At 40.1% G+C, this 27,543-nt stretch overlaps 2 protein-coding genes across 2 annotated transcripts; both read right to left on the bottom strand.

Moving 5' to 3' along the window:
* Positions 1–6,318: 6,318 nt before the first annotated feature.
* LOC113637911 (fibrous sheath-interacting protein 2-like) lies at positions 6,319–11,434 on the bottom strand. The gene is made up of 11 exons (XM_027138853.2): positions 11,328–11,434; positions 10,806–10,907; positions 10,513–10,674; positions 10,241–10,330; positions 9,157–9,275; positions 8,980–9,028; positions 8,690–8,782; positions 8,390–8,565; positions 8,253–8,292; positions 7,176–8,101; positions 6,319–7,063 (listed from the first exon to the last, which is right to left on the bottom strand). The coding sequence occupies exons 2-10, from the start codon at positions 10,905–10,907 to the stop codon at positions 7,184–7,186; spliced, it is 1,749 nt and encodes a 582-aa protein (XP_026994654.1). The 5' UTR covers positions 11,328–11,434; the 3' UTR covers positions 6,319–7,063; positions 7,176–7,183.
* A 9,617-nt stretch (positions 11,435–21,051) lies between these two features.
* Positions 21,052–27,183, bottom strand: LOC113637909. The gene is made up of 11 exons (XM_027138852.2): positions 27,054–27,183; positions 25,859–25,945; positions 25,566–25,727; positions 25,332–25,421; positions 23,510–23,628; positions 23,266–23,314; positions 23,061–23,168; positions 22,779–22,945; positions 22,642–22,681; positions 21,394–22,462; positions 21,052–21,274 (listed from the first exon to the last, which is right to left on the bottom strand). The coding sequence occupies exons 2-11, from the start codon at positions 25,943–25,945 to the stop codon at positions 21,174–21,176; spliced, it is 1,992 nt and encodes a 663-aa protein (XP_026994653.2). The 5' UTR covers positions 27,054–27,183; the 3' UTR covers positions 21,052–21,173.
* Positions 27,184–27,543: the final 360 nt, after the last annotated feature.

A 27,543-nucleotide genomic window follows, 5' to 3' on the forward strand; every position in this document is an offset into this window, starting at 1 on the left:
ATAGAAAATGAATGAATGAATGAATGAATGAATGAATGAATGAATGTTTTGGGATTTGGTTCTGTGGAGCAAAAAATCAAAACTGGAACTTTACAGCCCAATGGATCAGTAGGTCTTGAAGAAGAATAAAGCATATGCAGAAAAGAACACTCCAGTTAAGCACGGTGGTGACTTGGTCATGCTCTGGAGCTGCCAAATTTAGAGCGTAGCGCTACACTCAAGTGTATTCTGTCTTCACAGGTACCTTTTCAGGATAAATCCTGACAGAGGTACCATGGTGGAGAAAAAAGTCTCTCAAAACAACAGTCCATCAATCCCAAGGTTCTTTATTTGATTACAAACATTCAAACTTTGAGGGAAGAAGGCATCTCACACGCAAATATCTGTACAGTCCAAGTGTTTTCAAATTTGGTTGTAAATTCATAATGATGAAAGGGTTCATTCTGCATGTATTATTACATGGTATCTTGAGTGATATCTTGAGTATAAGGGCATCATAAAACATCACACAACATCATCCAGAATATTTCTTATTCCTTTATTGTCCTCATGGACTTCATTCTTAATCTGTGCTTCTTTATTTTTATATATAATCCTTCTAACCAAGTACGTTCACTACTAATAACAGTGCGACAACAATAATGTGAAAATTAGTATGTGTCTTTTTTTTTTTACTATTGTTGTCAGGTTCTTGGTCTGTTAATGTGTGTTTTTTATTGCACTCCCGTATCATTTTCTTTTGTCCAACTTTTTTTCTTTAGGTCAAAACGTCACGAGCGGCGGAAAACTAAACTCATCACAGTAGCGATTTCAACTAAATACAGTACACCACACACCAATCTGAACAACACACACTTTCCATACATCATTCTATGCCTCACAAAACCCTAAGCCAATATGCTGCCTCATTTCTAAACTACAGCCTGCTCTCTGTACTTTAACATATGAAGCTTTCTCTATTTCATGTGGCATGACGATTCCTTACTTAATCAACTTAATCATCGGAAATGAAACAGAGTTCTTCTCACATTTCTGTATGTTTTAGTTTCCATCAGAAATGTAGAAAGCTGCAGATTCTCCCTTGCTTGATCAGGAAATATCCTGTATGTGATTCGATCAGTATATACTGTATCTCAGATGCACAGCTAACAAGCTTGTTGCATCTGTAGAGCTCGACATCACGACAGTGTTGCATCGCATTCCACAGCAATCAATCAGATAAAAACCTTTAAAAGTATTTTTTTTACAAAACAACAAATGTATATGTAAAAAATTAACAGTAATATGTACTTAGTCTTCAGCAAACTAAAACTAATTTTCACAATTTTTGGTCTATTTAATTTCGCTTTAAATATTTGCTTTCAATAATTCAGCGACTAAAATTCAACAAGAAATTCTAGGTCTTACATCCGGGAATCACAGAAGAAGCAGTCGAATGCCGATGCATGATTGCCACCTGCTGCTTCTCTGCTTCACCAGCAGGTGGTGCAAGCTGGGATTAATGAAAACCAAAGCAACAGGTAGAGAAATGCAACGATAATAACGAATTAGCCGAAATGTATAAAGCGGTAAGTAAAAGTTATGATTATATACCTTTGCATAGTATTCAACACTTATTTGCTTCAAAAACATTAGACATAATTATTCTTCCATACAGACAAGTTAGGAACTCACATGCAAATGGAGACACTCACACTTAACTTTGGCGGTAAACAATTTAACTCTTATTTGTAGTTAGAAAACATAAGCAAACATTTGCAATGAAATAAAGAAACTCAAATAAAATGCTGGATTAGCAACTACAGATTCTTCCTTTCTCACATGCTGAACAGCAACGAGCTGAAAAAGTCAGATTTGACAAAAACTCCTCCCACTCTTTCTGTAACAAATTAGCAATGATGCTTTCCTCCCATGGGTGGAAATATACGCTAATTGAACCTAATGTAATAATTAATTACAATTCACCGAACAAACTTGTTGGTTAAAAGGACACGTTTCACATGTACGCAACCAACAAACTTGACCAAATTCTTCTTCAAACAAGACTTTATTAGTAACACTAACACAGGTTACAATCTATATAACTATTACTATTAAATGAGATAATTACATTTAAGAAATTAAATGTATAGTTAAATATACATCCACCCTTAACTTTCATATATAAAACTAATATTGATTAGGGCCTCTCTTTGCTCCTTAGTTCTTCATGGAATTGATTCAACAAGTTGTTTCAAACACTCATCTGTGATCTAGGCTAATGCTATTAACCACACCCCGAAGACGTTCTATTAATTTAAATATGTAAGGAGTGAAAATAGAGTGAAAAAGTTCAGGCAATCAGAGGCTTGGCCCACCCTGGCCCCACACCACATAACACCCAATCACAAAATTGGTGTGATATTCATTCAGCTCGAGATACGTTATTTTCTAATTTCTGCCCAACCCCCGTTTCCCCTCCTAGACAGACAGACAGACTTAGCTCATTCATTCACATTCACGCAACCTTTGAGGTAATCGGACGTGCTTATAAAGCAATAAACGACAGTCACAGAAACTTTATTAGAACTGTTAGTGAACTTGACTAACAGACTATACTGTATATAGCCTAATAAAATACAACATGTACAGATTTATTTGCGATTTCTTTTTTCTTTGCGGCAATGAGGTCGGAGAAATGGATGAGTCGAGTTTATCTGCAGCTTCCAATGGTGTCAAAGGCACAAATACACCCAACTCAAAAATGCAGCAATTCTGTCCCGAATGATTTAAACTGGGTGAATCCTTACCAGCCGGTTCTGAAATCATACCCCCGAACTCTTTTTGGAGGGAAAGAGATGTTTTTCGGCCGCTTGGTATCAGTCACAGCCGTGGCTTGAATATTCTGTAAATCGCGATGCATGCTTTTGTTTTCCGTGTCGAGTGTTTGGTGTTGCTTTCGCTTGAAAATGACACTCCCCCAATCCGACCAGCCCACCTGGAATATCACTTGGCCCACCTTTCATCTCCTATCTGGAGCCGGGCCTGTTTCAGGCATGTTCATGTCCTGTTTCCTGTTTCTGGCTCTTCTGTCTGTTTTCTGCCTGCCCCGACCTTTTGCCTGTTCTCGACTCTGATTTTTGCCTTTCCTCTGATATTTGTACCTCTGCTCGTCCTGATTATTGCCTGTCTGACCACTCTTCTGATTGTTATTAAAACTAAGCTGCAAATGGATCCACAGCCGTATGCCTCCTCATTCCAGGAGACCTCCCCAGCCGAGGATCCAGCAGCGGTCGCGCAGCTCGCGATTCAGCTCACCGGCCAAGCCCAGCAGCTCGCCGGCCATCACCAGCAGCTGACGCGCCTCACGCAGCTGACTCAGGAGCTTGCTGCGGCACTACAAGGACTGCAAGGAGCCGTCGGAGCACCGAATTCTCCAGCGCCAGCGCCGGTTCCCCAAGCCGCAGCATATCCCGCTCCAACTACCACTGGTTCGTGCCTCGCCTTCTCGGAGAAGTTTAACAGCGATCCGGGAGGCTGTCGGGGTTCTTTATTGAAGTGCTCACTTTTCGTTGCGCAACAACCAGCACTGTACCCCACAGAGAACAGCCGCATCGCCTTCATTTGTTCGCTGCTCACTGGCAAAGCACTGGATTGTGCCACCACGGTGAGGAGAGAGAACGCCTTTCCTTCATTTTAGAGCTTTCTCACGCAGTCGCTTGCTGGCCATATCACAGGGCGATCGCACTGGCATTCCACATTCTCGCCGTGGAAGCAGGCTGGGAGGAACACCCCCTGTGACTGCTCTATCGCAGGGGATTAAACCCGGATCTCCAAGCCGAGCTGGCCTGTCGGGATGAAGGAAGAAGCCTATCCGAGTTTGTGGATCTCTCAATTAAGCTGGACAACCTGATGTGCTCGCGACGCGTTCCCACACGCGCACCCACGCGTGCGCCCACACGTCATACGCGCCCTGACTATGGAGAGCCGATGCAAATCGACTATGCGCACCTCACGCCGGAGAAGCGAGAGCGCCGCTTCCCCCTCCGTCATTTCGCCGTCACAGAGCTGCGCTCAAATTCGCGTGTGCCTCCAGATTCTAGGAGAGAGTTGTTGGTCTCTACGCACTTATTGATTCGGGCGCAGCTGAAAATTTCATGTCGTGGAGCTTCATTTGAACTCACGATGTTCCAGCAATAACGTGTCTGTCTCCTTTAGCAGTGGAGGTGATAGACGGAAGGCCACTAAGAGAGGGACGCATCACACACCTCACCGGAGATCTCACCCTGCAGGTGGGGGACCAGCATCAGGAGTGTCTCTCCTTCCACGCCATTCACTCTCGACGACACGCCCTCATTCTCGGACTTCCATAACCCAACCATTTCCTGGCCCGAGCTGCACATCACCAGCTGGGGCAACACCTGTTCTGCTCACCGCCGGGACCCGGAGGAGCCCTGTCAGCGCAACACCACCAACGCCACACCGATATCCGCTGCCATTCCTGGTCTACCCCATGAATAGCAGGACCTCGGGGTGGCGATCAGCAAAACCAAAGCCAAGGAGCTGCCTCCTCATCGTCCCTGTGACTGTGCCATCGACCTCCTACCAGGGACAATGCCACCTAGGGGAAGAATCTTCCCACTCTCGCAGCCGGAGGCCGCAGCCATCACTGAGTATATCCAGGATTACCTGAAGAAAGGGTTCATCCGCCCCTCTGTGTCTCCAGCGTCGTCAGGGTTCTTCTTCGTCAAGAAGAAGGACGGGGGGCTCCGACCATGCATCGACTATCGGGCTCTCAACGACATAACTGTGAAGTTCAGGTACCCCTTCCACTCGTATCATCAGCCCTGGAGCAACTCTGCCGAGTGCGGTTTTTCACAAAACTCGCCCTCCCCTGCGCCTACAATCTTATCCGCATCAGACAGGGCGATGAGTGGAAGACCGCCATCTTCTCAACCCAATCAGGCCACTATGAATATGTGGTCATGCCGTTCGGCTTATCAAACAGTCCGGCGGTCTTCCAATCATTTATCAACGATGTATCCCGGGGCATGCTAGATCGCTGGGTGATCGTTTACATCGACGACATCCTCATCTACTCCGAGAATGAAGAGGAACACGTCAAACACGTGAGGGCGGTGCTACAATGCCTCATCCGGCATCAGTTATATGCCAAACGGAGAAATGTGAGTTTCATCAGACCGCGGCCGCCTTTCTGGGGTACATTATTTCAGCTAAGGGGGTAGCCATGGACGACACCAAGGTGCAGGCAGTGTTACAGTGGCCCAAACCACAGACCCTCAAAGAGCTACAACGCTTCTTAGGCTTTGCTAATTTCTACCGCCGCTTTATTCGTGGCTTCAGCACCATTGCCGCGCCTTTCACCTCAATGACGAGAAATGCACCAACCCACCTCACCTGTTCACCAGAGGTGCACTCTGCTTTCAGTCAGCTCAAGCACCTATTCTCCACCACCCTGACCCGGACCGACCCTTCATATTCGAAGTGGACGCGTACAACACAGGAGTTAGGAGCCATACTGTCCCAATGCCAGGGACCTGCCGATAAGATGTTCCCGTGCACCTACTTTTCCCGCAAACTGTCTCCAACAGAGCGAAATTACGACATGGGAGACCGCGAGCTGCTGGCCATGAAATATGGAAATATATCAAGTTCGCGAACTACTCGACTCCAGGCGCCGAGGGGGCTGCTTGGAGTACCTAGCTGACTGGGAGGGATTCGGTCCAGAGGAGCACTCATGGGTGAAAGCTGGAGACATCCTGGATCCGTCACTCTCCGCAGACTTCGACCAACGGCACCCCCACAAACCATCTCACAAAACCACCCCGGCGCCGCAACCGTTCTCACGTCAGGAGCCGCTCGCAGGGGTGGGGGCTCTGTCAGCCCTGCCTGAGTGTCACCATAGAGATGCATCTCCGGAGTACTAGTGCGCTTCTGGACTACACCTCCCATCCACCACCAGTCCCGCTCATTATCACCGCCACCTGTTTCTCATCTCTGCTCCCTTTAAAACGACACATGAACCTGGCATCTGTGCGAGGTCTCGACTAGTCTCCGTACTGTCATTCTGAGCGTTTTCCTGTGTTCTGATTTCCTGGTATTATCCTGTTTCCTGTTTCTGGCTCTTCTGTCTGTTTTCTGCCTGCCCCGACCTTTTGCCTGTTCTCAACTCTGATTTTTGCCTTTCTTCTGATATTTGTACCTCTGCCCATCCTGATTATTGCCTGTCTGACCACTCTTCTGATTGTCATTAAAACTAAGCTGCAAATGGATCCACAGCCATATGCCTCCTCATTACAGTATACACACAGCCACATAATACGTTTATAATTTATTAAAACAAAATCAAATGTTAAAGAATACATATTCTAATAAAGTTTAGAGGATGAACAGGTGCATTGGATTTTGAAAACATTCCTCTCTCGTTATAATACGGCTAAAACATGACTAATATTATAGACTAATGTTGGATGATAGCGGAAAGCAGGGGACCTTATCCTCCAAGAGCATAAGGGCCCCTGCTTTAGTCTATCATCGGGTAACAAATAAATCTATGAAAATAAACAAAGAACATAGCTTTTTTTTTTATTGAATGACATTTTTGTTATTGTTATTTCAATGGTATTGCAAGGCATCTGTTAATAAATCTGGAAATGTATAACCCCAAAGAGCAGGCCAGAGGTGATAGTGGAAAAGAAAGACTCATGCATCAAAAGAGAGCCCATTTTCATCTGGGTCACATAGGACCCTGTGTTTCTGAATCAGTAGTCTTCTAATCAGATGGGTGCTGCTTAACTAAACCAAAAAGAACTTCCTCCATAACCAATGAAAGATGTGATGCTTCTTTAACCAATAAAACTATTCTTTTATAATCTAAACTAAACATTTTAAAACTATTCTTTCAGCCAATATGAGGAGTACGTAAATTGCAGGCAATTTGAGTTTATATAATTTTTAGAGAGTTAAGCAATAAGATGGACTTTGTTGGATGATAACTTTCTTTATCATCTGTCAGGTTTTTTGAAAAAGTCACGTTTTAACTTCTTCCTCTTTTGTTTTCCACCTTGTTTCAAAATAAAGAAAAAAAGAAATTAGTTTAGCTGAATGAAATGGGGTTTCTAATGCTAGGAATCATTATAATAAAATGATTGATGTAGTATTTTCCTTTTACTCACCAGTTGGACTATTTTCCATCTCTTTTTTTACATTGAGAGCTTTGAGCATCACTGGTGTCTTCTTCCATGTTGCACACTTTAAGTATTTCAGTGATCAGATCCAGGATCATCCCAATGTTTTCGGGTGAAACAGTCGGCTCCGTCCAGTCAGAAAGGTCCCCGCTTTCTATCTTGCTCAGAATTCCCTGTAGGGTTTCATAGAGAGCTGTCCTTGTCTCTAACTGTAAATGGCTGAGGATTTCCAAACAAAGTCTAACAGGATTATTGCCGTCACTTGTACTTTCAGCTAACTCATCAGATTTCTCCAGAGAACTACTAGAGGATGAATCTGACCCCCTGGAGACCTTGTCTGATTTCTGCTGAGAAAACAGTGCCTCTCTCCCAGAGATCACTACTGAAACTCTGTCCAGTGCAGATTTCACAATATCTCTAGTGAGATTGTTTGGTAAGGAGTGGCCCAAGCCCTCAGATGTGTCTGATGACAGGTCACCTGGAATCTCATGAGAATGCTGATTATGAGACTGTGGAGTTTGTTGGCTTGCAGGCTGTACCTCATCTCTAAAGGAAGATTTTTGTTGAATGTCAAACTGAACCCAATCTTCCACCATTTCCTTCACTGGGTCCTTCACCATCATCTCTGTTAACACAGCACTCTTGAGATTCATAGGCTCAAGCGTTTCGGTCTCAGAGCTCCCAGGTGCCTCAGTCGGGGACAGAAGTGAAATCACCTTATCCACAGCAAACTTCATGACATCCTCACTGATATGAGGATGAACAGTCGAGTCACCCATCGGAGGGTTTTTGCTATCCTCAGTATCCAACATGAGGCAAGGTGCTAATATTTCAGTTACAAACTTATTCAGCTCCTCCAACACTGCTGTCTGAACCTGATCTTTGGGACTTTTTTCTTTGGATGAAAATTCCTCCTGTTTAAGAAAGAAATTAGAAAAACAGATCAATAGGTGCACATAAGGCACTACATTAAATGGTTTGTAATTTGTAATTTTCAGATGTTTTACGATTACAGTCCTGAAGAAATGCATATATCTCTATTGTGTCATAAAACTACACCATTACCATCACATTTGCAGATTCCCCAGGTGACTCACTGGAGATTCTAAAACATGGAAAAATACATTAAACACAGGGGATTAGAACACATCAAGGCAGAATTAATTTACTTTAAATGTGTTCGATTTGAGTAAAGTATTTACTTATTAATTATTCCAACTAATCCAGTTAATCCAGCAGAGACTCCAGGGCGATGAAATGCTGTTAACGACTCGTCCGTTTCTTCGTGTAAAGTTTGGAGTGCAGGAGGTGGTAAAGACCGGGAGGAAGAGTCGACCTTTGAAGTCAATGCAGTCCTTACAGGCTTACTCAATGCTTTCTGAATCAGGGTAGAAATTTCATGCAGAATATTTTACAGTTAAAAGAAACACTGAAAGTACTAAGCCCTCAAATCATCAAGTAATAATTAAGTCAGTACTGATTCATTGAGATTAGCACCTAACCTTTCTATCCTGGAATCTGTGCTTCAGTCTGAGTTCCCGTGTCATTTCTTTCTCTATTTTTTCCAGCTGGAGTCGCTGCCTTACCTTCCACATCTGAAGAAACAGATTTTAGTTAAAAATGTCTAGGTTTTTTTGGAAATCAGTAGCTAAATTTACACCAATATCTGTGTTTTGTATATATTACGTATGTATATATATACGTATGTGTGTGTGTGTATCTATATATATATATACATATATACATATATATATATATATAAAATAAATAAAATAAAAAAGTGTCTACTTACCACTTCATCATAATATAGATTTCTGCCAGCTTTAATGTTTTGTTTGTACCTTGGGATAGAAAACAAATATTATAGAAAATTAGGAATGTATCCAATGTATGGATGGATGTAAACTCATTAAACATATTTTTTACAGGAACTATCAATGTTCTGCTATAAAAACTCAAAGAAACCTACATTTTCCTGAAGGTGTCCATCCCTTTGTTTATCAGCAAATCAATCATGTCTGAAACACTGAAGGCCTCTGGCATTTCACCTTTCTGCTTCAGTATTATGAAGTGTTTCAGGAGATACGTCTACAAACACAAATGACAGTGTGAGACTTAAGCAAACCCACTATATGTAAAACTTTAACGTTTCGTTCTACAGTGTTTAAACGTCGGGTTAACTGATCGTGACTCGGATTTGAAATCATTATCAAATCAAATCAAATCAAAGTTTATTTATAGAGCCCCTTTTTAAAACAGCAGGTTTCACCGAAGTGCTGGACAAACAATATAAAGCAAACAATAGAACTAAAAAAGCATTAAAAATAATAACAAAATAAATAAAAACACAATAAAAATGCAATAAATACAATAATAATTAGTAACACACACTTAAAAGATCAGTATATTGTGATCTATTGTGTCAAATGCAGCAGTAAGATCTAACAGCATAAGAGCAGCATAATTACCTGCGTCAGTGGCCAATAATAAATCATTATAAACTTTTAGCAGGGCCGTTTCTGTGCTGTGAAGTGATTTAAAACCAGATTGATATATTTCTTGCAAGCCATGCAAGTCTAGATAGGACAATAATTGATTAAAAACAACTTTTTCCAATATTTTGGAAAGAAACGTGAGTTTTGAAATGGGTCTAAAATTAGCAAGAACCGATGAATCCAGGTTTGGTTTTTTCATCATTATGGCTTTTTAACATTCATGACGATTAATGAAGAGTTCACAGCTTTCCCCTGTTCTATATCAACTAATATATTTAATGTAATTATATAATGATTAAGTAAATATACACCATTTAATTAACACATTATTAGAGACACTGTATTGTCACTTCCCAGTTTGGACTCTCTTGCTTTCCCAGTTTCTGTCAAGTGCAGAGGTTACTTGTTACTCGATTTATGATTTATCGTTCATTTTTGGGGTAGAATGCTCAAGCTACTTTTTCCACTAAGACGCCCCATTCTGCTTGTTTAAATACCTTATAAAAAGTCCAAATGTATTTTTAAAAATGCCTGTCTGGTCAGTGTTGGTGCAGTTACCTGTTTCTCGAGCAAATACTTCTCGCAGCTTAAATGAAGAGCCTCCCTGTAGCGCATGTAGTCCCTGAACTCCTTCAGAGTGCACAGCACCTGCAATTAAACATGAGGTACCAAACTGAGATGCTTTTCTGTGTTAAGTCTGACTACATTATAATATCCTGCACTGCAACTTCTCCTCATCTTTCAGCTCTAAATTCAAAGTTCATCAAGAGATTTTTAGCTTATTTATGAAATACTGTACATATTACAGAAAAAACCCATAAAATGTGTACTTTGTTGTCATGCGTGATGAGCCCCAGTTTTTTCAGGTGTTTTTTCTTCCCTCGCTGATTAAAAAAGTGCTTCAGGTGCGGATCATGAAGACTGTTATACTCCATGCTCATGAGCTTCATGTCGGGGTCGTCCAGATTGAAATCAGGACAACTTTCAAAGATCTGTAAGAAAAGAAATTTAACCATGAGTTAAACCTGAGTGACACACATGCAGTGTTCTGCAACACGCATGAAGAACTGATGAAGCTACAGATCTAATAATTATTCCAGTTCAATCCCATACACACACTTACACTCTCTCCCAGCTCGCCTCTGGAGTATGTTTTGTGAGGAGCATCAGAACCCGGCTTCTTCTTCAAGCCGTTCTTCTTCTCCCTTTTATTCCTTCCTGACATCTAAAAATTGCAGTGTGTGTATATATATATATATATATATATATATATATATATATATATATATATATATATATATATATAGAGAGAGAGAGAGAGAGAGAGAGAGAGAGAGAGAGAGAGAGAGACTAAAAAAGTTGGACGGAATAGTTTTCCTTAAAAAAAAAAAACAACGCAGAGAAGTCGAGCTATATTTCGGAGCCCGAAGTTGACCGATTCACAGCCCGGTTTAATCAGAGTCGGTTCAGCCATGACGTCACACACGTGTGTACATCTCTCCAACACAGCACACAAACCGCACAACACGAAAAAAATTGAAAAAAAAATTTTATGCCTAAACTACATCCTTTCCCAGAAACTTTAATCTCTTTTTCACCCGGTGACACTATTTACGTACTTTATCATCAACAGTTTTTTACTCACATTTCTGTCTCTCTTGGTGGCGAAAGTCGCAGATTCTCTGCCTAGTTACGGAGGATTAATGTAAGTCATCCGAGCAGAATGCATCCCAGAACGCATGCGTTCTGGAGTGCAATTAACAATCTAGAACTCGAATGTGACGTCAAAAAGTGTGTGTGGGGGGTGGGGGGGGGGGCAGAGAGAGAGAGAGAGAGAGAGAGAGAGAGAGAGAGAGAGAGAGAGAGAGAGAGAGAATATATGTAACAGTGAATCATATAAATTATGTTTACATATAAACATTGGGAATTGTTTACACAAAAGAGAAAATTAATTACATGGAATTAAATGTATACTTAAATCTATATGCACCGATCGCTTCATATATATTTTTGAACCGATGTTGTGTTAGTCAGCTGTATGATCTGGTCTTTATCAGCAATCAGGTCTGTACTGAACACAGAGTTTACGATGACCCATTAGTTCCTCAGGAGCTCTCGGTTGCACTGTTATAAACTGTTGTAGAAAGGACATTATTTACATTTACACTATTTACTACAGAGTGTCACCTAAATGAGGATGAGGTTCACTTCTGAGTCTGGTTCCTCTCAAGGTTTCTTTCTCATATCATCTCAGAGAGTTTTTCCTTGCCGCCGTCACCTCCGGCTTGCTCATTAGAGATAGGGATAGACATATAGTATCATAAATTGTAAGTTAATCTTATTTTAAATTGTGGATGTGGTAGCTCAGTGGTAAAGGTGTTAGACTACTGATATGAAGGTCATGGGTTTGAACCCCAGGTCCACCAAGCTGCCACTGCTGGGCCCCTGAGCAAGGCCCTTAACGCTCAGTTGTATAAATTGAAATATAAGTCATTCTAGATAAGGGTGTCTGCTGTAAATTTTAATTATTATATATAATTTTAAAAAATTAATATAAATATATATTCATTTAGTTATTTTTATCCTTATTTGTTCTTCTTCTTATTATTATTATTTTTTTTATTATTATTATTATTTATTTATTTATTTATTTATTTATTTATTTATTTTTCTCACTCTTTTGTTTCCATACTTCGGTAAAGCTGCTTTGAGACAATGGGAAATTGTTAAAAGCACTATACAAATAAATTTAATAAATAATTTAATAATAGTAATAGGGCTAAAATTGGTTAGGGCCTCCCTTTGCTCACAACAGCCCTTCTTCATGAAATGGATTCTACAACATGTTGCAAACGCTGCACTGAGATCCATGTTGACACATTCTACCACACCCCAAAGACGTTCTATCTGATTCAGACCCGTTGACTGGAAAAACCACAGAAATACACTGAAATCATTGTCATGTGGATAAAACCAGCTGCTAAAGATGCTATTGATATCCACTGGAAGATGAGAAATGGACATGAAGGGATGCACATGGTCAGCAATAACAATCAAGATGGCTCTGACATTCAAGCAATGGTTGATTGCTATTATTGATATTATTATCCATCGGTATTCCCTTTATCAGCCTGGACTGCTGGGTCAATGGATTCATGGTGTTATTGCAAAATTCTGAACCTACCACCGTTGTTCCTTAGCAGATATCAAGATGAATTAATTTAAGTGTTGCTAAAATAATGTTTTGTGGGAGTATATATGTGCATACATAATACAACCAAATATATTCTATGATCAGGTAGTTAGAATTTAAATGTTTATAAAGATTATGTGAAGATTACTGAAGATTTTAATGGAAATTCATTCATTTATTATTCAAGAAATTAAAGAATTATAGAAAACAATTATTAACCTGAAGTTTTGATCAGTGTTGATCAGTGTTAAGGCAAATCCACCACAGTCTCATCTGAAGACACGGTTAATTAAAAGAGAGAAGGAAAATGAGGAAAAATCCTTGAGGAAAATCCTGACCTCAATATCACAAATTTACTCTTCTAACTTAAATACTTATCTACCACTTTATCTACTGCAATATTGATCTATCTGTTATTGATAGTCCAAATTAAGAACAATAGTGTAGACTAATAAGTCTACACTATTGTTCTGAATTTGGACTATTGTATAGTATTAAATACTGTGAATAACATTTTTCTATACTTCACACCCCTGTATACACTGTTTATAATCACAATAAAGTTTATCTAGATTTAAATGTTGCCGAATATTTAATGATAATGAACATGTCCTTTTTTCATTAAAAAATTCCCAGTATTCCAGTGTGTTCTCAGACTTTTGGACTTGTAAGAAAAGGTTCCTAGAAAGGTTCAAGTATCATAAGGTAATACGTTTAGGACTCTAAACATATAAACTTGATTCAATTATAAATATGGGGACGGCAGCAGGACATTAAGGATCACCACGAACAAAGGGTCTACGTGACTGCGATTACCATTTAAAGTGACCACTTGGGTGCTAGCAATTGTAACAATACCAAGACAATGTGTACGTGACCATGATTAACATCTAAAGACATCAGCTAGACAACAAGGTGTAGCCCAGCCATTTGGGAGACACTCGGTTCTTACACTCCATACACATTCAAAGTGGAACTTCATTTACAGTAAATTACCAAAAGGGAAAACTGTTCTCTTGTCTCTTGTCTTCTCTCGGCTCTTGTTCTTTATTAATATCTTCAACATCATCGTCTTATTTTTACACTACGCATTTTTATTTCTTACAGACCCTATTTTAAATCATAATGACACATACACTGACATATATACAGTATATATGGCAGGAAATAGGATTATGCCATGGCAACACTTTTATTAGCCTGGCCTTGAGCAGGACTCCTTAAGCAAGAACCTTAACCTCTAAACCAAGCTGTTTGCTTGGGTTGGATTCAGCCTCATTTTGAATCTGAATCCAATCAAGTGAAATGTGTCCACTGCAGAAGAGATAAATGGTAGTTTATATAAGTGACATATATAAAGGTCATCACTGACATAATGATTTCTTCCCCAATTAATGAATAAAGTGTTTAAACAAGCACATTAATAGCAATTTGTTTCAGCTGTCATTTGCAGATCAGATAACACAAGGGGATCTGTTTAAATAAATGATGTTTTTTAATTGAATTACATTTTTAGTTTAATTGTTTATTCTTTTAATGATATTACAATACAACTGTTTATAAATATGGAAATTTATAACTCCATTGAGCAGGCTATATGTGATGTTGTAAATGAAAGACTTACAGTATGCCTCAAAAGAGAGCCCATTTTCATCACAGCCCTATTTATTTGGAACTGATTTAGCTATGATGCCACAAATTTCTGGACATATCTCCAACACCACACAACAAATTGCACAACACACACACACACACACACACACACACACACACACACACACACACACACAAAATAGCAAATATAGCCCAAATATTCCAATATACATGTGGGCCTTTTTAGGCAAAGATGTCTTCTCTGGATGTCACCCTAAAATGTGGGCCACATATTTATGTAATTTTGGCAAATATAGCAAAGATGGCCCAGTTATCTACAAACATATGTGTCATTTCCAGTGCCAATATTACCTAAAAACATGTGTCATGTCCCACGACTTTGTTTTTAACCAGTGCTCATTTACCATTTATGTTCTGTTGAGTTATTTAATAAAAAGGTGTGACTGTGTTCATTAAAATATTGTTAACCGCCCCTGGCTCCCTCTTTCTGCTTTTGTTTCCGCTCCCAATCTGGAGGCCAGCCTGATAGAATAATCCAGCCAGCTCAGATGTTGCACTGCTCAGACACTGCAGTCGAGAATCAAGGGGTTCTCCTCAGCTTCCAGTAAAAAGACCTCTAGCAGATCAATCAAGCACTTCAATCCATCTCTACAAATCTAGATATATTTTCATAGAACATTTATGACCTGTAAAACACAGCACCAACCCCACCTCCACCTCCTACTCCAGGCCATGCCCCATTTTATCCCACAGACTCAGAACCTCATCTGCCCATAATCACCCTCCTCTCTGGTAGGGCTATGGGAGTGGGCTACAGCTCTATGGGATTCGCACTTACCCTGTTATGCTGACTTGGTGTCGTTCACCAGTAAGATGCGCCAAGTGTTTGATTGCTGCCACACCGGACTGACTTCATTTATAATTATTTTCTGACTTTGTTTATTACCAAGTATATGTATATGATATGGCATGTATGGTCCAGTTATCTAAAAACATGTATGGGCCATTTTTGGCAAAGACACGGCACAGCAAGCACTAGCTAATATGAGTGTGAGCCTAAAGTGGCCCACATATGATATGGCAAATATTGGTAAGATGTAGCACAGTAACCACTGGCTTATCTATGTGTTAAAAAAAAATTGTCCCACATATGTTGCACCAAATATGGCTGTATTTTAAACTATCTTGGAAATATTTATACTGAAAAATACAGAAATCACTAGGTAATTTGAGTCTAAATTGCATATAACTTGGCATATTATCAGAATCAGAAGACAACAACACCGACAACAAAAATAAGATGAGAATAAAAATATATGAATAAAAATAGCGATACAGTGGTGTGAAAAACTGTTTGCCCCACGATTGTATTATTTTTATTGCATGTTTGTCACATTTTAATGTTTCAGATAAAACAAATTTGAATATTAGTCAAAAATAACACAAGTAAACAGAACATGCAGTTTTTACATGAAGGTTTTTATTAAGGGAAAACAAAGTCGAAACCTATATGGCCCTGTGTGAAAAATTGTTTGCCACCTAAACCTAATAACTGGTGGCCAGCCTTAGCAGCAAGAACTGCAATCAAGTGTTTATAACTTGCAATGAGTCTGTTACAGCACTATGGAGGAATTTTGGTCCATTCATCTTTGCAGAATTGCTGTAATTCAGAAACAAGGGTTTTTGAGCATGAACCACCTTTTTAAGGTCATGCCACAGCATCTCAATAGGATTCAGGTCAGGACTTTGACTAGGTCACTCCAAAGTTTTCATTTTGTTTTTCTTCAGCCATTCAGAGGTGGACTTGCTGGTGTGTTTTGGGTCATTGTCTTGCTGCAGAACCCAAGTTTGCTTCAGCTTGAGGTCACAGCACACTGCACATTGCACATTGCACACTGCACATTGTCCTTCATGATTTTTTGGTAGACAGCAGAATACATGGTTTCATCACAGCAAGTCTTCCAGGACCCGAAGCAGCAAAACAACCCCAAACCATCACACTACCACCACCATACTTTACTGTTGGTATAATCTTTTTTGAAATGCAGTGTTACTTTTATGCCAGATGTAATGGGACACACACCTTCCAAAAAGTTAAACTTTTGTCTCATCAGTCCACAGAGTATTTTCCTAAAAGTCTTAGGAATCAACAAGATGTTTTCTGGCAAATCTAAAATGAGCCTTTATGTTCTTTTTGCTCAGCAGCAGTTTTTGTCTGGTCTTGGAGGATTTCTCTTTGTCTCTTGCCATGCAGGCCATTTTTCCCAGTCTCTTTCCTATGGTGGAGTCATGAACACCGACCTTAACTGAGGCAAGTGGTTTCTTGGTTGTGAACAGTTGTGACATTAATCAAGTCTGGGTGCAGCTAGAGAAATTGAACACAGGTGTGATAAACCACAGTTTTTTGTTTTAACAGGGGGCAAACAGTTTTCACACAGGGCCATGTGGGTTTGGATGTTGTTTTCCCTTAATAAAAAACTGTTGTTTACTTGTGTTATCTTTGACTAATATTTAAGTTTTATGAATGATCTGAAACACTGAAGTGTGACCAAAAAAAAAAAAATCAGGAAAGGGAACACTTTCACACCACTATGCAAATACAAAAAAAATAAAATCTACAGTTTTGCTATTGTCATGAGCCCATGATAAAAACAGACCCAATAGCAGGATAGCAAAATAAAAACAGGGTTTAATAAACAAGACACAAACCATAACACAGGCTAGAGACAGGACAAAACCACAGAAGATTCCACGCTGCACAAGGCAACACGGCACAGTTAAACAGACAAAAAAGGTAATGATCTCCATCATTCGATCCTGGCACATCTCCAGCTAGACTCTGTGATACTAAGGAGATCTGAAGTCCATGATCCTTACACCAGTACAACATTTGTTTGACTGTACTATATTACAATCACACCCCCAGTGTCACCCATATGAGGATGGGTCCACCTTGAGTCCGGTTCCTCTCAAGGTTTCTTCCTTTACCAATTTAAGGGAGTTTTTCCTTGCCACTGCTGCCTGACTCACCTCAGACTTGCTCATAGGGGGATAAATACATACAGATTGTGAACTAATTTTATATATATAAAATAATCTTGAATTTTTATTCTGTTAATTATTTTTCCTTTTATTATTCCTTATGTTTACCTTCTGTTCTATGTTTAATGTTCTGTAAAGCTGCTTTAAGACAATGTCTATTGTAAAAAGCGCTATACAAATAAACTTGAATTGAATTGAATTAATGACAATGGGAAACAGGTGTGTGGAGACGGGAGGAGCAGACAAAAGGCGGGGCAGACACGTGACGAGGAACATAAACAAATGCACGTGGCCAAACTCAGGGAGCCCCGACAGTACCCTTTCCTCATCTCGGCTTGTAGGTCCGAATTTAAGCCCTTGCGTTATGGTAATCTCGGGCGCGTTCCTCCCAGCCTGTCTCCGCGGCGAGAGTGCGAAAGGCCAGCGCGTATTCCGCAGCGGTACGATCGCGCTGCCAATAAGCTCTCCTCCGCGCTCTCTCCCGTAGCGGAGTAGTCGAAGACCGTGCGAACCTGCGCGAGGAAACTATCGAAGGCGGGGAAGGCGTTTTCTCTTTCTGTCCTCGGTCGTGTACAGAGCCGGTTGCTGTGCCACGAATAGCTAGCATTGCATAAGAAAGCCCCTGCACCTCCCGGGATCCCCGTTAAACTTCTCCGGGAAGGCTAGTCGGGGGCTGGTGGTTGCGGGAGCAGGGAGCGTGGCGGACGGGAGAGACATCCCTGGCGTCTACGGGCTCGGTGCTCCGGTGACGCCTTGCAGGCTCTGCAACGCCGCGGCGAGCTCTTGGGTGAGCGTGGTGAGACGCGTCAGCTGTTGGTGATGGCCGGCGAGCTGCTGCGCTTGACCGGGGAGTTGGGTTGCGAGCTGGATAACAGCTGCTGGATCTTCTGATGGCGAAGTCTCCTGTAAAGGGGCGTCATAAGGCTGAGGATCCATTTGCAGTGTTTAATGAAAACACACACAAAGTCAGACAAGCAGGCAGAAAACGGCAACGATAAACAGGCAAAAAAAAAGGTCGGGGCAGGCAGCAAACAGTCAAAAGGTCAATACACAGACTCGAACTCGGAAACACAGAAAACCGCTCAGCATGACTGTAGAATCAAGTCGAGACCGAGCCTAAGTGCAGCTTAAATAGCGAGCGGTGATAAGGATCAGGTGGCGGTGTAATCAGTGTGGGTGATGTATGTTGGGAAGTGTAGTCCGGAAGCGAGTTAATACTCCGGAGATGCTTCTCTGCGCTGACGTTCAGGCGGCGTGTGTGGTGCGCTGACCGTGACAGCTATAGATGATAGAATGGTATAGAATCGGATAAAATATAAGGATAGAAGAATTATACTAATACTGAAGTCATATCTGGCATACAGTAGATGCATCACTTTGGAAACAGTCTAATTTAGATGTATGATTAAAAAGATCCACATCAGAAATGGTTGCGCTGTGTTTCATCGCAAATGGCACAGGCTAATCTAGATATTTGACTTATGAACTGGTCTAGAAAAGCTTGTCCTGCTAAAACAAGAGTTGCTACAATCTTTTTTGTTATTATTAAATTAATATTCTTTAGACCTTTTTTGTGTTTTAGATGGGTACAGCAGAACGGAATATACACAGTAGATGACATACAGTACTGTGTGCAGCAAAAGCACCAGATTCAAACCACTGTTCATAAGTGGCATTTTTATACAAAATCATGCTACACTACATATGCAGTCCCCTTCTCTCCACCGATAACACTGAAATCTTTGGAAATCAACCCATAGATGTATTTATTTGCAAAATGACTGTCATCAATTTCCTCACATCAATTTTATTACAGCATTTGCGCACCCACCCTGGGTGTTCTCAAAGGATTTTAGAGGATTTTTAAAATGTGTGCTTCTCTTTAGCATGCACAGTGCATTGCAAATATGTATGTAACATCTAGCAGCAGCTCTTATTGTAAAGTGTAAAAAAGTGCAAACTTGAGACATTGCTTTAGAGAATATTTTAATATATTTTGATTAATTCGATTTTGATTATTTTCTCCTAGGCTGCATTTATGATACATTATGGAATTAACAATTTCACTTCAGTAAAAGTGTAGTATTTAGTTATTTATTAAACTAATTTATATTCATACTATTATTAATTATATTCTAACAACACCATGCAAAGCTGCAGTTCATGAAAAGAATAGACAGATTTAACAAATTCCAAATGTGCTTTTGGAACTTTATATTCCACATCCTAACTTACACCCCACGTCCTGAATATCAATAAAAAAATTTTTTGCTTCATTCCTGCTGGCCTGTAGCTGTGGAATAGCCGGTTTCTGAACCAGATTTGGCAAACAGGAGTGCATTGGAAAAATGCCACCATTTTATTTACCATTTCATTCACCATTTCAGTTCATGTTTTACATGTAGCATGGCTATAGCTTACCTGTAGCAACAAGACACAGTATAAATGCCCAAGTCAAAAAATGTATATTAAATTATACATAAATGATTATAAGAATTCTTATATCTTAAAAAGGGGGGCACGGTTGCTTAGTGGTTAGCACGTTTGCCTCACACCTCCAGGATCTGGGGTTCGATTCCTGCTTCCGCCTTGTGTGTGTGGAGTTTGCATGTTCTCCCCGTGCCTCGGGGGTTTCCTCCGGGTACTCTGGTTTCCTCCCCCGGTCCAAAGACATGCATGGTAGGTTGATTGGCATCTCTGGAAAAATTGTCCGTAGTGTGTGTGTGTGAGTGAATGAGAGTGTGTGTGTGTCCTGCGATGGGTTAGTACTCCGTCCAGGGTGTATCCTACCTTGATGCCCGATGACGCCTGAGATAGGCACAGGCTCTCCGTGACCCGAGAAGTTTGGATAAGCGGTAGAAAATGAATGAATAAACTAATACCACTGGGCACAAGCCAATTAAATTATATCCTGTTTAATATTGAGCCAGGTGATAAAACATAAATTAAAGATGTTTTAATTAATTTAAAGATGTATAAAATACTGCCATTTTTATATATCAATTGGTTGATGATTAACAGGTTTCAAAGCTTCTTTAAAAAGTGAATGAATAATAAACTCAAATAACATAATCTATTAGATAACACAAGTGGATCTGTGGAAATAAACAACTAACACAGCTTTTTTTATTGAATTAGTTTTTTTTTTATTTCAATTGTTCATTCTTTTAATGGTAAAGGTTATTACAATGCAGCTGGTTGTAAGAGTAATTTATAACCCCAAAGACCAGGCCAGATGTGACATAGACATTTTCAAAAGATAGACATTTTCATCTGGGTCACATAGGATCCCGTGTTTCTGAATCCGTAGTCTTCTAATCAGATGGATGCTGCTTAACTAAACAAAAAAGCACTTCCCCTGTAACCAATCAGAAGAGCGCTGCATTCTTAGCCAATCAGAAGTGCACTGCTTCCTTAGCCAATCAGAATAGTGATGTTTCATAGCCAGTCTTTTAAGCTCTGTGTATAATTTGGTGTAAATTTACAATTTGTCAAACTGTGATTTTTTTAAATGTCTTAAATTGTTATGGTTCAAATCAAAAGAATTTTTTTTTTCAACTTGTTTTTGTGTCAATATGAGGATCATGTAAATTGCATTCATTTGGGGTTATAATTTAGAGTTAACTAACTGGTTGGGCTTTCTTAGTTGGATCTTTTCCCAGAGGTAGTAATAACTTGCTTTACCATTCGCCAGACCCTTTTGAAGAAGTCATGTTTAGGCTTCTGCCTCCTTCGTTTTCGACCTTTGTTTCAAAATGAAGAAGAAAAAAACGACAAAAATCAGTTCAGCTGAATAAAATGGGTTTCTAGAGCTAGGAATCAGTGTAATAAAATGATGTATGCAGTATTTTCTTTTACTCACCACCTGGAGTATTTCCCATCTCTTTTGTATATAGAGAGTGTACATCACTGGTTTCTTCTTCAATGATGCAGACTCTCACTATTTCAGTGATCAGATCCATGATCATCCCAACATTCTCGGGTGAAACAGTCGGTGCTGACAAGTCAGAAAGGTCCCCGCTTTCTATCTTGCTCTGTATTCCCTGTAGAGTTTCGTAGAGAGCTGTCTTTGTCTCTAAATGTAAATGGCTTGCAAGTTTTGTAAGAGGGTTATTGCTGTCAGTTAGACTTTCAACTGATCCATCCAGTTCCCCCGTTAAAGCATTAGAGGATGAGGCTGACCCCATGGAGGACTTGTCTGATTTCTGCTGAGAGAACAGTGCCTCTTTCTCAGTGATCACTACTGAAACTCTGTCCAGTGCAGATTTCACAATATCTTTAGTAAGATTGTTTGGTAAGGAGAGGCTCTCAGATGTGTCTGATGACAGGTCACTTGGACCCTCGTGAGCATGCTGATCACCAAACTGTGAAGTTTGCAAAGCTGTAGGCTGTAGCTCATCTCTAAAGGACATTTTCTGTTGAATGTCATACTGAACCAACTCCTCCACCATGTTCTTCACAAGGTCCTTCACCATCGCCTCTGATAACAAAGCATTCATGGGGATTTTAGACTCATGTTTTTCAGTCTCAGTCTCCAAAACTTGAGTGCTCCCATGTACCTCAGTCTGGGACAGAAATGAAATCACCTTATCCATGGTGATTTTCGAGACGTCCCTACTGACATGAGTATGAACAGACGAAGACTCAACCTGTGAAGTTGAGGCTTGGGCAACGGAATCATCCAAAGTAACCACCTCTATGTCCTTCTCTAGTTCAAAGTCATCCACAGGATGATTTTTGCTATCTTCAGTATCCAACATGAAGCAAGGTGCTGATATTTCAGTTACAATCCTATTCAACTCCTCCAACACTGCTGTTTGAACCTCATCTTTGGGGCTTTCAGAACTCGGTGATGACAAGAGAGATATAGACCGGATGCTGGTCAAAGGACCTTTTTTTGGTGTAGAATCAAAAATAGATGAAATTTCATCCTGTTTAAGAAAGAAATAATAATAAAAAAAAACAGTTCAAAAGAATTTTTTTACTTTTCACTGAAAGCCTTTTAGGCACTACATTCAATGGTTTGTAATTTGTAATTCTCAGATGTTTTACAATTACAGTCCTGAAGATCTGCATCTATCTTTATTGTGTCATAAAACTACACCATTACCATCACATTTGCAGATTCCCCAGGTGACTCACTGGAGATCCTAAAACATGGAAAAACACATCAAACACAGGGGATTAGTACATGTCAAGGAAGAATTAATTTACTTTAAATGTGTTCGATTTGAGTAAAGTACTTACTTATTAATTATTCCAACTGATCCAACAGAGACTCTGGGGTGAGGAAATGCTAGGGACGACTCATCCTTTTCCTCTTGTACAGTTTGGAGTACAGGAGGTGGTAAAGACCGGGAGGTAGAGTCGACCTTTGAAGTCAATTCAGTTCTCACAGGCTTTTTCAATGGTTTCTGAATCAGGGTGAAAGTTTCATGCAGAGTATTTTACAGTTAAATCTGAAACACTGAGACCTCAAATCATCAAGTAATAATTAAGTCGGTTACTGATTCATTGAGATTAGCTAACCTTAGAAAGCCTAACGTTTCTATCCTGAAATCTGCGTTCCAGTCGGAGTTCTCGTACCACTTCCTTCCACATTTTTTCCAGCTGGAGATGCTGCCTTACCTTCCACAACTGAGGAAACAGTTTTTAGTTCAAAATGAAATGTTTGGGAATTTGTAGTCAAAGCTACATCTATTCCTGTATTATATTTTAAAAGGTCTATATTTACCACTTCATCATAATATGGATTACTTCCAGCTTCAATGTTTTGTTTGTACCTTTAGATAGAAAACAAAAATGATAGAAAATTTTACATTTTTAGTGTGTGTTCATTTTGATCTCAGATTTATGCTGGAGCTAAAGCTTAAAATTCACATTAATGTCCTGGCCAATGTATGGATGGATGTAAACTCATTAAACACTTTTTCACAGGAACTATCAATGTTCTGCTATGGAAACCCAAAGAAACCTACATTTTCCTGAAGGTGCCCATCCCTTTGTTTATCAGCCAGTTAATCATGTCTGAAACACTGATGGTCTCTGGCATTTCACCTTTCTGCTTCAGCATCATGAAGTGTTTCAGGAGATACTTCTACAAACACAAATGACAGTGTGAGACCTGAGCAAACCCAATGTATGTAAAACTTTAACATATCGTTCTAGAGTGTTTAAACATCGGGTTAACTGATCGTGACTCGGATTTGAAATCATTATGAATTTTTAACATCCGTAAGATGATTAACCATGAAGAGTTCACAACTAGCAATGATCTTCTCCCTGTTCTATATCAACTAATGTAATTAATGTAATTATATAATGATGACGTTAACATAAATTTATAATACTTAACACACTATTAGAGAAACTATATTGTCACATCCCAGTTTTGACTCCTGTGGTTTCCCAGTGTCTGTCAAGTACAAAGGTTACTTGTTACTTGATTCATGATTTATTTATTTTTCATTTTCAAAGAAGAATGCCCAATTACTATCAGGATCTAGCCTGGACTTTTTCCATGTACCTTTTGTTTACGTTTTGCGTTCACGTGTCTGCCCTGCCCTTGTCTATTCCTTCCTGCCTGAGTACACCTGTCCCTTATGTGTCTAATCGTCTTCAGCAATTAGCCATGCCGCACTGCCTTTAGCAGAGCGGAATCCTTGTCTTTTGTTTTGTCTTTTGTTTTGTCTGTGTTCGGTTTTGTTTGTTTTATTAATAAACCGTGTTTTTTTACTATCCTTCATTTGGGTCTGTTTTTAACCCCGGGGTTTCTGACAGAAGGATTCCTCCACTCTCAGACCCAGCGGGATAGCATCTAGCCTGGCACCAGCTAATTGTGGGAGCAATTTTTTTTTGGATTTTTCCTTTCTGCCTTTTTAACCCATCACTCCGCCTCTGTTCCGTTGGGGGATGCTGCTCCACTTCTTGTTTTCCACGGGGGATGCCGCCTCACTTCTTGCCTGCGGAGGATGTTACTAGCCTGATTTTGCTTTTTTTTTTTTTTTGTGCCCTGCAACATTGCCCCGCACCTGTTCCGGCGGGGAACAACACTTCACTTTCTGTTTTCCCGTGGAGGTGTTGCAGGCCCGTATGTTTGTCTTTTTTTTTCTTTGCCTCATGGCGGAGGATTTTTCCCAACCTCCCTCCTTGTCTGGGTTTCTGGACGTGAGTCTGGCCGCGGCTTGCGACATCTGCTAGGGATGTCGCTCTGTGCTTCTGCTCATCTTGGGACGTCGCTAAGTGCTTCTGCTCGGCTGGAGATGCCGCTAGGTGCTTATGCCTGGCTGGGGATGTTGCTCGGCCCTTCTGTTCGACTGTGGATGTCGCTCGGCCCCTCTGGCTTTGGCGCCGTGTGCCTTGCTCCCCCCACCTGCCTCACCATGTGCCTTGCTACACCCACCTGCCTCACCGTTTGCCTCTCTCCCACAACCTGCCTCGCCGTGTGCCTTGCTCCCCCCACCTGCCTCGCTGTGTGCCTACCCCGCCCCCCACCCCCCACCCGGATCTCGCAGGGATTATGGTTCCCACTGATATTGTGACTGATATAGGATTGGGACCTCAGAAGCCGCGCCTCGAGGGCGGTACTGTCAGAATCTAACCCGGACTTTTTCCATGTGCCTTTTGTTTACTTTTTGTGTTCATCTGTCTGCCCCACCATCGTCTGTTCCTTCCTGTTTTTAACCCTGGGTTTTCTGACCATTACTGATTTTTTCACCCAATTCTGCTTGTTTATATACCTAATAAACAGTCCAAATATATTTTAAAAAATGCCTGTCTGGTCAGTGTTGGTGCAGTTACCTGTTTCTCGAGCAAATACTTCTCGCAGCTTAAATGAAAAGCCTCTCTGTAGCGCATGTAGTCCCTGAACTCCTTCAGAGTGCACAGCACCTGCAATAAAGCACAAGGTTCCAAACTGAGATGCTTTTCTGTAAATGCTTCTCAACTTTCAGCTCTAAATTCAATGTTCATTAAGAGATTTTTAGCTTACTTATGAAATAATGTACATATTTCAGAAAAACTCAAAATGTGTACTTTGTTGTCATGCGTGATGAGCCCCAGTTTTTTCAGGTGTTGTTTCTTCCCTCGCTGATTAAAAAAGAGCTTCAGGTGTGGATCATGAAGACTGTTATACTCCATGTTCATGAGCTTCATGTCGGGGTCATCCAGATTGAAATCAGGGCTACTTTCAAAGATCTGTAAGAAAAGAAATCAAACCATGAGGTAAACCTGAGTGACACACATGCAGTGTTTTGCTACACACATGAAGAACTGATAAAACTACAGATCTAATAATTATTGGAGTACAATCCCATACACACACTTACACTCTCTCCCAGCTCGCCTCTGGAGTATGTTTTGGGAGGTTTCTTCTTCAAGCCGTTCTTCTTCTCCCTTTTATTCCTTCCTGACATCTAAAAATTGCAGATAGAAAAACAGATAGTGACAGTCCCTCATTTTGGTCTTTTGTCACGCTGTCCCACCACACATTGTATTTCTCACGCAGAAAAACTTTTTGACTATTTATCATATATTTGATAAGCCGCAGCGCCCAAAATGTATCTGTCTGCACGGCTGTCTCTATGGAACCGGGAAGGAATCAAGCGCATCTCCCCTGGAGTTCTTAGTCGAGCCTGACACTTATCAACCAATCAAAAAAAGATGCTACACAATAACCAATCAGAAAATAGCACTATTGTATATGGTTAAGATTTGACGCAACAAACAATGGGAATGTATATATATATATATATATATATATATATATATATATATATATATATACATATATATTATATATATATACTATATATATATGTATATGTATATATATATATATATATATATATATATATATATATATATATATATATATATATATATATATATATATATAATGGGAGCAACATTACAAATGATAAAGGAGTCTAAAAAGCCAACAAACACATCAAACATCACCAGTCAATCTCTCTCTCTCTCTCTCTCTCTCACACACACACACACACACACACACACACACACACACACACACACACACACATTAATAAATGGAAATTGAACAAATACTTTGTATTTGGTTAAAATGGGATCAGTGATCCTGGTGAAACAGTTTTTTTATTTTTATTTTATGGGGGTGGGGGTTGGGGGGGGGGGTTGCTGGGGGGTTGGAAATGTCACTCTTGCCTGTCTTCATTGCCCTGTATATATAACCAATAAAAACAAAGTAAATGCAAGGCTGTAAAGCTAAACATATCACAGTAGCGATTGAACTAAATACTGAAGTTTAATCAGAGCCGATTCAGCCATGACGTCACACACGTGTGTAAATCTCTCCACCACAACACACAAGCCGCACGACACACAACACACGTTATTTTATGCTTTACAAAATCCCAAATCAGCATCCCGACACCTTTCTAAACTACATCCTGCTCGCTTTCCTTTCCCAGAAACTTTAATCGTGGTGACACGATTTACTTCCTTTATCATCAACAATCGGATATTAAACCGAGTTCTACTCACATTTCTGTCTCTCGTAGGTTCCGTAAGAAACGTCGAAAGTCGCAGATCTCGATCAAGATGTTGATTGCGGATGATTCGATCAGAATGAACACATGCGTTCTGGTGCGCAATTAACAATCTAGAACTGTGACGTCACACATGCTGTGTCGTTGTCATGAGGATGAAACCAGCTAGAGATGCTTGTGATATACATTTTTTAAGATGCGATGCACATTGTCACATTGTCTGACATTCAGGAAATAGTTGATTGGTATTATTGACACTATTAATTATTTGTATTACCTACATCTTTACACCACCTCCACCAGCCTGGACTGCTGGGATTCATGGTGTTATTGCCACATTCTAACCCTAACATTTACCATCTGTGTTCCTCAGCAGATATCAAGATTAATTCATTAATGTGCCTACAGAATACAGTCTTCTATGTTCAAGAATTAAATGTTTATTATGATTAAACGAATATTTATGAAGAATTCTAGTAAAGCAT

The sequence above is a fragment of the Tachysurus fulvidraco genome, chromosome 11, assembly GCF_022655615.1.
Source record: "Tachysurus fulvidraco isolate hzauxx_2018 chromosome 11, HZAU_PFXX_2.0, whole genome shotgun sequence".
Classification (NCBI taxonomy): domain Eukaryota; kingdom Metazoa; phylum Chordata; class Actinopteri; order Siluriformes; family Bagridae; genus Tachysurus; species Tachysurus fulvidraco.